We start from the raw sequence: 12,020 nt of genomic DNA, 5'->3' as shown, positions 1-12,020 counted from the left end.
CCCCTTGCGCAGGCCGTAAAGGCGGCGAGCGAGCGCGTCCAGACCGGCCGTGGTCACACTTAGACAACAAATAAATTGAGCAAGAAAGTTAACGGGATGCACGAGGAGAGCCAGTATAACGTAGATGCCTTATAAATGCATCTTGTCTTTTTGCTTTTATAGCCAGCAGCGGAAGTCATCTTATAGACTCATTGTGGTTGTCGCAAAAATAAGATATTCTAGCGATAATTTTAAAATTATGCATTTTAATCTGAACATATACAAGTACGCATGAGGATTTACAAAAAACTTTTAAATCGTGCTCTGGAGTGGCAAAAGTTCTTTAGTTATTATGATGAAAAATTCACAGAATTTTGTTACTATCAGTCAATGTTAGTATCAACCAAGCAGCAGTTACTAAGCGCCCGGTCTAGACTAGTAACGATAGCATTTAGGTTCCATACTTAGTGGCAGGACCTACGTACCGTTCTGGGGGCAGTAAAGTTCGTGAGGAGTTAGTAAATATAACCCGTTACTACCTTTTTACTAGCATTTTTGTTAACAGTGCCGAGCACACGACGCGTGATGCCGTCCGGAGCGGCGTTGGAGCTGGACGACGAAGCGTGAAACCCCGGAATACCGCGAATACGGTCTCACGCACCACCCAGTCCTGTGTTTAGTTTTGTGACTCGCACTGTAGTTGCAACTCCCCCTATGAGCACAAGGGAGATTAAAAAAAAAGGGCAAAGCCGGGGTAAACGGCCCTTGGTGTACCATGGCGTATGTGCGTATATGTGCAGAGGCAGATTCTTCGCTGCAGCCTAAGTAGACAGGCACAACATTCTGCGAGAAAATAAAACGTGCTTAACGAGAGAAACATTAATCCAGGCGGAGCGCTCTTTCAGAAGGTCAGAAACAAAAGAATGAGGCGGATTTTTACGCAGACGGGAGTAGAGATCATGTTCTTTGAAGAATTACGGAGAATGTATGTTGCATGGGTTGTTGGCGCTAAATATAGTAGAAAGTCTCGTCAATAGAACAGCACAAAAGAGGGTTGGTTAGTGCATACCTAAAAATGGCATCATCTCCACTCCGTGCATGATGGCGAGGGTGCGAAGTACGGGGACTCCAAATGACACCCAAGTTGCGCCCCGAGTGGCATCCGATTTGCGCCCCAACCGTCATTCGATTTGAGCCGCAAGTTGCACCTTGACTGTTCCTGCAACTCACGGTTCAAATCGACTCACGGTTCAAACTGCAACTCACGGTTCAAATCGAATTTCGCTAGATTTTCGCTTGGTGGTGGTGTGCGCACGGATGGACGCGGACGGACATTGGGAGGTCCTAAGGTACTCCGCACGGTTACAGGTGACGGAGTAAACCGTTTGACTTTCGGGTTCTAGCTAACGGTCGTAGCCCAATGGGTAAGACGACTGACACTAACTCTGTCTGGTCTACCAGACACAGGATCGTATCCTGCCGGTGCCGGTGCCTGTGTGATTTTTTTGCGATTGTAAATGCTATGCGCACGGACGCGGGCGGACATTGCGCGGTCCTAAGGTACTCCGCACCTAAAAAATCCCGAAACACTGCCGCGACGGCACAGAAATATACAGCCGAAGCGCCATTTGTCGCCTCGCTCCAGCTTTTCTGTCCCTGGGCTGTTCAATGCTTTCGAATGTCTGCCGTATTGTTGGCCGACATCTTCAAACAGTTAGGGGCACGAGTAAAATCACTGCAGTTGCGCAGCTGTATCGAGACAAAAATAAAGCTAGCGTTAGCTCATCTGGCTTTTAAGTATTATTCGCTGAATGCTCCCGATGATTCAGTTCTGAGCAAATGTAAGACGCGTCTTACTATAACTACGCCGCAAGTGCAATGCCCCATTGGATTTAGGGCGATTTAGGGATTTATGGCAGCGGTGGGAATCGCTGCAAGGTGTAAGCATGAAGATAAGCAGCCGTGGATACTTTCACAGGACCCCCGGGCGCATTGGAATAGGTGGAAATTCGCGAGGCGACCAACTTGCATGCTGCTACACTTCATTCAAACAACACAAGTAGCCATTTGCGACAAATGAGGATACGCCTTCCTCTGAAAACTCCGCTCACAGAGGCGTCGCTGTTGTACATGCAGAGTGGAGCCGTCCCTTACATTTTCATGTATACGTCTCCTTTCGGTCGACACTTTATTACATCGCCTTCGTCTTGACGTCGCGTATACGAGCGAGGAGTCTTCTTGACGCCGCCTCTTCCCTCGTGTTCAGTTTGGCGATGACAACTGCTGCACTTGTGGACCCAAGATGGATGTCATGCACTACACGAATGCCCCTTTACGCGACCGAGGAGAGAATATTAAATTACAAACTTGACCTATTATCTAGGACTCGCCTATTCTTGTGAAAACTCGTAGCACAACCCACGAAGCTAAAACAAAGCCTTCCTTGCACTGAAGGAAGTCCTTCATGCGACAAACATCTGCGACCACTACTGGGTGCGTCCGTCTGGACAAGTGCGACAACACAAATTCGGGTTATGTATTGAGCTGCATATAGAGGAAGTTATGTGCATTGCATTGTGACGATTTTGTTGGGTTTGTGTTTAGATATATATTGGTTTACTGCACTACGTTCCGGTGTTGTAAGAAAAATAAATATGCATACTGCGGACACATTGTTACTTCGCGAAAGTGTATTAGGTGTATACATGCTAAGGGCATATTTTTACGCTACGCCGGTGCGTATGCTTTGCATAGCGTATCGTACATTCGGCGCACACACTATTTTTACATGTAGTGTTTGTTTTTTCCAATGTAATGTTTTTACCAGGTGGCTTCTAAGCACTGCAACTGTGCCAATGCAATAATTAGGACTATCCAGCTCATATCTCTATTCCTATCAAATAAATCAATACCATTTCTCTTTCCCTTTATCTGGCGCGGAAACACAAAAAATGATGTGCGATAAAAAGATTCAGCCGATTTTGTTGCTCGGGTGGAACAGACAAACCCACGATGTAATGAAGGGGCAGTGCTCCGCAGCCAACCAAAATGTCATGATTTGTTCCTGGTGTTGCATAACAAGGGATTTTTTTATCAGCATCTTGCAGACAACCATGTGAAGAGTTCAAAGAAGGCTCCCTCCTCGCTGCCGCCTTGATACCCCTTGACGGGGAAAAATTGGCTGCAGGGAAGAAGCGATTAGCCCGCTCATACTAAGGCAGACGTTGCGTTAGCCAATATCACGCCTAACAAAAATTACAAGTGAGGTGTGTTTTGCTCGCCGCGGACAGTGATGGTCCCCGCCATGGTTTAAAAAATTACACGTGCCGAAAAATCACTGCACCCCCCCCCCCCCCCTCCCTCCCCGTCCCGCGGGTCCGCCACTGTCTCATGTATGTAAGAAAAAGGCAAGTGCTTTTGTCTCGCGCTCATTCTTACATGTTGCTGCACGATACGAGACACGCGGTAGAGTAATGCTTGTGCTACGCGGCGCCCTTAAATTGTCAGTTGACCGCTTACTTACGAGTGCTTTGAATAGATAGTGAATTCGCCACTCGATAGACAGTTGGTTCGAAGGTGTTCGGAAGGCCTTTGAAACGGCCGTGTAGCAGAGGTACCAGACAACTAATCTGGACTGTTCTTTCCTTTTTTTTCTTTTTTGTTGTGGGTTCTATGTTTATACATCTTTAATACCCCTGACACACTGGCGCCTAAAAGGCATTTGCAGAGAAGGACTGCTACCGAAACGGCGTTCGCCTCGGTGACACACGACAAAGGAGAATCTCCTTCACCGAAACGGGCATTTCCCGTAAGGGGTGTTCGCCTATCTCCTTTCCCGCACGAAAAGGAGCGGCTAGCGGCGCAGCCTCGTAAGCAGGCGCTTGCAAATCATAAACTTCCCAGAACTTAGTGAGACCAAATGCGATTTCATAATACTTTCATAAATTGTGAAAACTGCAATGAAATAAATTGCACCAAACAAGTTCAATCGTAATGTATTTCTGTAAACGTCTGCCCACTGTTGCCAGATTAGGCACGGAACATAGGCTAAAAAAGCACTCCATCGTTGCTGTTTAATACAAATATGTGAAATTATCCATTTATTCTTTCTCAACAACAATAAAACGCACAGTTCCTATCTAAAATAATAAAGAAGTTCTATTAGCCGCACTTCATTTTTGTTATCGCGCATGCTTTTTCCACAGAACTGCTAGCGCCACTTTATTGGTGTGTCAGTTACAGCAACTACGTAAAGGAGATCACGGCCTCCGCGATTGCTGTGTGTCAGGAGCGCCACTCCTTTCCACAAAATGTATTTTGGCGTGGCGAAAGGGGTTTAATTTAAAGGAGATCTAGAGTTGCCGTGTGTCACAGGTATAAGAAGCGGCCAGTGAGTGTAGGAGACAAGCTAAAGAACGCTCCGTATTGAAAGGCGGAGAACTCCGCCGGAGCCGCCCCCCGCCGGATATGCTCCGCGTTTCTTCGGCAGGAGGAAGTGAAAGGTGCACAACTAGCGAGCGCACGGCGAGGGAACAGCAGCGGGCCAGGTAAACACCTTCCCGCACAAGAAAGCAGCCTGCTTGCAGGATCACGACTTGGAGGCTAATGCGAGTGGCATAACTAAAAACTAAAAGAAACTCATATCAGAAAACACCGCCACGCGGAAGCCTAAACAGGGAGCTAAACAGTGGGCGTTAGCAGTCACGCTTACTCTTACCTGGAAGTCCTTAGCAGGGCCCTCGCTAATCCTCACTGTTTAGGCGTGCCGGCTATTTAGTAAAATCTACGTTTCGCCAGCCCCGCGTTCAAAGGTTTTGGCGCAACGAAAGCAGGTGTAATAAACATCATATCCTTTACAACATATAGATACTTCCCAGTCTCGGCACCGGTCGTGGTTAAAGTTATCGAACTGAACGCTTCATCGGTGTTTTGAGCGGGGCGTGTTTGGCCCCATGGCTGCAGGCGCACAAAGTGAAAAGGGCCGCGCTCTGGGCCTCGGGGCTGGTTACTCGAGCGGTCATCAGATATGCGGCTCGGGGCGCGGGGGAGCCCGCTCCCGCGGGGCCCAGACGCTGGTTTGCGGCCCGGGAGGAGCAAAAAAAGACAATCGGGCCGCGAGTACATCAAGTGAATGAGATAAGCTCGGGGGACGCGCTAGATCCTCTTTGCGACAGATGGAAAAATTTGGCCCGGAGGGGGGCGTCCCCATCTGGTCGGTTCGAGTGGTGGGCGCTCCTCCGGCCGCGTTTGCGGCTCGGCTTTCGAGAGGCTGTTCCGCGGCGCCTATCGTGACGCGCGTGCAAAAGATGGCCGCCGCGTTTGCGTAACAGATGGGCGCGCCTTGCCGCCGCCGCAGGCCATCGTGTACGAGGGACAGGACAAGAACCCCGAGATGTGCCGGGTGCTGCTGACGCACGAGGTGATGTGCAGGTGAGCGGCGCCGGAGGCACTGGCGACGCGCGCCTCCTCACGGCCGCCTCCTTTTCGCAGTCGCTGCTGCGACAAGAAGAGCTGCGGAAACCGCAACGAGACGCCCTCAGACCCGGTTATCATCGACAGGTGAGTCCGCCGCCCGATCGGCCGGCCATCTGCTCCGCCCGTCATCAGGACCACGAGGGTCACCATATGGCCCCCCCGGCACGTGTGTTTGCGCGCGCTCATTAAAGCGCCCGGGGCCTCCCCATTACACCGTTCGTTAGCGGGATTGCGGGGGAACCCCGGCTTTTGTGAGGGCCACCGCTCCATATGTCAGCAGGCCCCTCCGGCGAGCAGTCGCGTGCCGCCACGGCCGCTCAATCCCGGGGGGAGGAAGCCGTCCCCGCCGGGCGTGCGCCACCTCGTCACCCCGCCGGCTCCCCACCCCGGCCGCCTGACAAGAACCGGGGCTCGTCGGCGCCTTTCGCTCCCTTTGGCTGCGCGCCAACAGCAGCTCCGGCCTCGGCGCATCCCCGGAAATTCGCCCGTTCTCCTCCAAGATGTGGGCCAACGGCACGTCTCATAGTGTTCATCTGCCTAGTAAGCGAGCAGATCTAGCAGGTTTATGTCGTGCACATAATATGACTCTAGCTATCGTCGTCTAAAGACGCTACTGGCGGCTGGCGTGTGCGATCTTTTTTTTTTTTTTGGTTCTGCCGCCACAATAATTAAGCGGAGCTTTATTGTTCTCACTGATAGCGTCTGTAGCACAAAAATGCCCTGCAGGAAAGCCATCTTTTTATGGCAATGATGATGAATGATCGTGGGTGAAATGAAAAAAAAAACAAAAAAAAACAAGCCCCCCTTGGCCGAAATCGAACCAGGGTCCGTCGCGTGTTGAAGCCGGCGTCTATGCCGCTGCTCCATTTAGACACGCTCGAAGGATTTGGAAAATTCAGACGACAGCCAAAGAATCCGTGACGAGAAAGCTTCGCGTTCAACCGTCGTCGTCCTTTGACGGAGCGGTGCATGATTTTTGTTTAAATTCCGCGCTCACCCGATATGTTAGGGCTAACGATTTTGTATGCCTCTAGACTCTGGAATTTGGGGCCTGGAACTTTTTAACGCACATTCTTTCTGTTTTAGAAGACTGTAAAAGTCCCATCAGCCCCAATAGCATAATGGTTGCAACGGTACCTCTGTCGACATACTGTTATTAGAAACAAAGAAAATAGAATAGGGAATCACGGAAGCACGACAAGTGATGCCATGAATGTAATTCAAATATCTTGAGCTGGTTAAGGATGACAACCTGCCTAACTTATAACGTCGACGTTCGGATATATATATATATATATATATATATATATATATATATATATATATATATATATATATATATATATATATATATATATATATATATATATATATATATATATATATATATACACACAGCGAATTTCTTGGGACGAAGCGGCGGAGACGTTCGTCGCCTGCAGCTCAACAAGAGCCAGGGTGTCATCACTCTTTTCGCCGCCACAATAAACGGCGGGATAAAAGGAGCACAAAGAAAAGGGCGAGAGACGGCGCCGCGGGGATCATTTGCGGAGTGACTGAGCGGTGGCTAAAATCCTCCGCGGCCACCGCTGGGTTCGTCTTGTTCCCGTCGCCTCGTAAAAGTCCACCGGATTAGAAACTTAAACGGCCGCTGACAAGAGCTTGATCCCTTGCTCTTTTCTTTCTTTCCTCCCGTAAGCTCCTGAAGCAGGAATAAGGAGAGCTCACTGTTTAGAAGAATCTTCTTTCGCCGCTCGAGGAAATTCGTTGTTTCGCAGCAGTACCGTTCCTTAATGCTATGTGCTATGTGTGCGCTTTGTGCGACACCACTTTGTGTTGTTGGTTTTAGGTATAGGTACCCACATACATACATACACACACACACACACACACACACACACACACACACACACACACACACACACACACACACACATATATATATATATATATATATATATATATATATATATATATATATATATATATATAAGACAGAGATAAGGGTTGACAGTCAAGAAAACCTCGGAAAGCAAAGGGGAGGATATGGTTGGTCATAGAAACAGATAAAGAATTTGGAAAGAAAGGAAGTGGTGAAAAACCAACATATGACCTACCATATCCTCCCCTTTGCTTTCCGAGGTTTTCTTGACCGCCAACCCTTATTTCTGTCTTATTTCAACGAGCCCCTCATTTCCTATTCTGATTCGCTATATATATATATATATATATATATATATATATATATATATATATATATATATATATATATATATATATATATATATATATATATATATAGAAGCACTAGAAGAAACGTCTCGAGGAGCCAGAAGAAATAGTAGAGAAAATGGTTGCCTCACGATTAAAAACAAAAACAGTGGTTTACTGACGTTTCGATTGGAGGGCCATCTTCATCTGAGTAACATACAACCTAGAAGCACGCACGCTTATATAGGTGCAGAAGGTGTGCTACAGTGCACCCTTGTTTGAACGTAAGTTGGTGGGTTGGGGCGAGGGAACAGGGAAAGGGAGGGCCCTATACATATGCGTACAGACTTTCGTGACGTTCTGCTCCTCACAATCTCTCCAAAGCAAAGACAAGAAAGAAAAGAACAAAAAAAAGCAACGTTTCATAGTAGAGGAGATGCAGTACCGCGGGGCGACAAACTCTTTTCAAAGCAATAAACAGAGTTTGTCGCCCGCGGTACCGCATCTCCTGTTACTATGAAACGTTGCTTTTTTTTGCTCTTTCCTTTCTTGTCTTTGCTTTGGAAAGATTGTGAGGAGCAGAACGTCACGAAAGTCTGTACGCACATGTATAGGGCCCTCCCTTACCCTGTCCCCTTGCCCCAACCCACCAGTGTTCTTAAAGGAGCCATGAAGACAAAATACAAGTTTGTTTTATTCGAAAGATTTCGTGTTTTACAGCGTCTCCGGCGCTTGCGCGGCAGCAAATGATGCCGTATGCACTGATAAATTTATTAATTTACGTTAAAGTATTGATTCTCCCGCGAAATCGTGTGTTTTGGTGACGTCTGCAATGAAGTCATAACGGCGCGTATACAAACAAACTTCCACTGCGCCATTCAGCTCTTCCACTGCGCCATTGCTGCCGTCAATACCCCCCAGATGGCGCTAGCATACGCAGCCCTCCGCCATTGCTCTTTTTTGACCGTATTTACACCTACCTTGTCTTCGTTACGGTGGAAAGTAATCGCCTTGTGAAACCTGGGGTATGCTTGACAAACAGGGTCACGTAAGGCAATGTCGCTTACTCCAATCGGCCAGCGTCGTGTAAGACAACTCCTAACGCCGGACTGCTGTGCAGCTAAAACAAGCATAGTGCGCCCAGTACCAACAGCAGTGCTCATCGGTACTTCTATATTTACGTGTATTTTCGTAACTTTTGCTGTTTTCCGCACAATTCTTGCAGCTGTAAAATGGATATGCATTACATTTAGGTGCAAATAGCTCGTTCGGTAAGCTTATAAGCCCTGCCTAATTTGCGTTTGTATTTTGCCAGCATCTTCAAATCGCAGAGCAGGCTGGTATGACATCATAGGTTCTGTTGCGGGGAATAAGCTGGTGGGTCGCATGACCATTCCCTTTTTTTTCTAATTATATAGGTTATGTGAGCGCAGTTTACAATAAAATGGGTGTCCCTATGATTCTAACGAGGCAATCTTTTGAATGAACCAAACTTGTGTTTTGTCTTCATGGCTCCTTTAACAAGGGTGCACTGTAGCACACCTTCTGCACCTATATAAGCGTGCGTGATTCTAGGTTGTATGTTACTCAGATGAAGACTGGTCCTCCAGTCGGAACTCGTGAGTCAACCATTTTCTCAACTATATATATATATATATATATATATATATATATATATCGAACTGAATGAAGACAGAAATAAGGGTACGCAGTCAAGAAGGCCAAGGAAACCAGAGGGGAAAATGTGGTAGTTCGGATATATTTTTTTGAAAGAAAGAAACAAAGTGGAGAAAAAAGGTCCGCCATTTTTTCTACACTTTTATATATATATATATATATATATATATATATATATATATATATATATATATATATATATATATATATATATATATATATATATATATATATTGTGAGGCCGTAGCTAGGAGGTGACGGGACCGTTGCTTCTTAGCTCCTTAATTCGGAGGCGTCAGGACGAAAACCAAGATTGCAACCGAGCGTCGTTGCTGATGATGATCAGCCGAAGAAGAGGTTGTGCCGGTGATGATGGTTGTTACTGATGGTGATAAATAATCTTTAGAATGAAGCAAGGCACAAACATAGCTTACAATAGATATACAGTAGAATCTCGATAAACGGAAATCGGTTAAACGGAATTACCGCTTAAACGGAACACTAGCCTGTAAGCTGGTTGGTTTTGTGTTCAGATAACGTAAAAACACTTTCCGTAATCGGAACTCAAATTTCCGCGTCAGCACGTAAACGGAACCGGAAATAAACTTCTTGTCAGACCCATTGCCATGAGCATGAGCTTTTTCCGGTTCCGGCTGTTTCGTTTTTGTTTTGTTTTTTACCGTTGTTGGCCTCGTGAGTCTCATCTCGTTAGTAGTCAGTCGTGTTAGCGCGACGAATGCAACATCGCAGTTCTTGTTCCAGTCGTTCGGTCTCGATTGAAGTCGGCGAGGTTACAGGGCTCAGCTCCTGCCGCTTCGTTCGTGTCATCGTGGTGCTATTCGCGCCTCATTACCGCACTGCCGTCATCTAAGTTCGGCTGCTCGTAAGCCCTCACGAAGTTGTTGCCTCTAGTCTATGTGAAGATGCAGTTGCAAGGACTCAAACAAAAATAATTGATGCATTTTGAAGTGCACAGGACTCATAGTTGCCAAACCAACTTTGTGAATGCTGTGCGAACCAGTCGTAGTTTTCTTGATTTCTGAAAAACTATCAGCTACATTCATCTTCTAGTGCTTAGATTTCCATGAAATGGTATTAAGTGTGTATACGCACATAAATTTGCACTTTCACACATATATCTCTGTAAACGAAACTCCTTTTGTCGGTCCCTTGAAGTTCCGAGCGAATCAGAATAGGAAATGAGGGGCTCGTTGAAAATAAGACAGAAATAAGAGTTGGCAGTCGAGAAAACCTCGGAAAGCAAAGGGGAGGTTGTGGTAGGTCAATGAAACAGATAAAGAATTTAGAAAGAAAGAAAGAAAGTGGAAAAAAAATGCCCGCCAGGTGGGATCTGAACCCACGACCTCCAGAATACCGGTCTGGTGCGATAACCACTACGCTACCGGCGGGGCGATTTTCGCCTCCACTTTCTGGGGTATTTATGTTAAGGTATTTTTGTTTCCTGTGCTTGGGGGTGGTAGCTAGCGCCACTCGGACTACTCGGGGTGAAGGGGACCTTGTTTTTAACCCCCGGGCCGTGCCTCGAGTGTCTACGACATGTCAAGAGTGGTCGACCAGCGTTGAACCCTCTTAAGCTTCCTATGGCACCAAGACTGCGAGAACAGAGACCCTCGCTATGCATGTAGCGAATCAAAATGGGAAATGAGGGGTTCGTTGAAAATAAGACAGAAATAAGAGTTGGCAGTCAAGAAAACCTCGGAAAGTGAAGGGAAGGATGTGGTAGGTCATTGAAACAGATAAAGAATTTGCAAAGAAAGAAACAAAGTGGAGAAAAAACGCCCGTCAGGTGGGATCCGAACCCACGACCTACCGGTCTGGTGCGATAACCACTACGCTACCGGCGGGGCGATTTTCCCCTCCACTTTCTGGGGTATTCGTGTTAAGTTTTTTTTTATTTCTGTGCTTGGGGGTGGTAGCCAGCACCACTCGGACTACTCGGGGTGAAGGGGACCTTCTTTTTAACCCCCGAGCCGTGACTCGAGTGCCTACGACATGTCAAGAGTGGCCGACCAGCGTTGAACCCTCTTAAGCTTCCTATGGCACCAAGACTGCCAGAACAGAGGCCTTCGCTATGCATGTAGTGAATCAGAATAGGAAATGAGGGGCTCGTTGAAAATAAGACAGAAATAAGAGTTGGCAGTCAAGAAAACCTCGGAAAGCAAAGGGGAGGTTGTGGTAGGTCAATGAAACAGATAAAGAATTTAGAAAGAAAGAAAGAAAGTGGAGAAAAAATGGTATTCTGGAGGTCGTGGGTTCGGATCAAGGAGGTTGTATAAAAAGTTCTTACAACCTCCTTGGTTCGGATCCCACCTGGCGGGCATTTTTTCTCTACTTTCTTTCTTTCTTTCTAAATTCTTTATCTGTTTCATTGACCTACCACAACCTCCCCTTTGCTTTCAGAGGTTTTCTTGACTGCGAACTCTTAGATATATATATATATATATATATATATATATATATATATATATATATATATATATATATATATATATATATATATATATATATATATATATATAAAGTACAGATAGAGTTAAGTAGAGACAGAGACACACGAGAAAAACATTAAAAAATAAAAATTTACTGACGTTTTAGGAAGAGGACTTCCTTTCTTCAGAGGCAGTCCTAGTCCTCTTCCTAAAACGCCAGTAAACTTT

General features: G+C 46.4%; 1 protein-coding gene across 3 annotated transcripts in view; it reads left to right on the top strand.

The window, feature by feature from the left end:
• Kn (EBF transcription factor knot) overlaps nucleotides 1–12,020 on the top strand; it is a 321,220-nt gene that overhangs the window by 208,120 nt on the left and 101,080 nt on the right. For all 3 annotated transcript variants that reach the window (XM_077688236.1, XM_077688235.1, XM_077688237.1), the window contains exons 6-7: nucleotides 5,336–5,409; nucleotides 5,470–5,538. In XM_077688236.1, coding sequence (XP_077544362.1) covers nucleotides 5,336–5,409; nucleotides 5,470–5,538 — 143 coding nt within the window. The remainder of the gene's footprint in view (nucleotides 1–5,335; nucleotides 5,410–5,469; nucleotides 5,539–12,020) is intronic.

This window comes from Haemaphysalis longicornis, unplaced genomic scaffold (assembly GCF_048455015.1).
Source record: "Haemaphysalis longicornis isolate Haplotype H1 unplaced genomic scaffold, Haemaphysalis longicornis Haplotype H1 scaffold_1, whole genome shotgun sequence".
Taxonomy (NCBI): domain Eukaryota; kingdom Metazoa; phylum Arthropoda; class Arachnida; order Ixodida; family Ixodidae; genus Haemaphysalis; species Haemaphysalis longicornis.
Note: the sequence above shows the minus strand (reverse complement) of the source record. Positions and strands in the feature narration are given on the sequence as shown.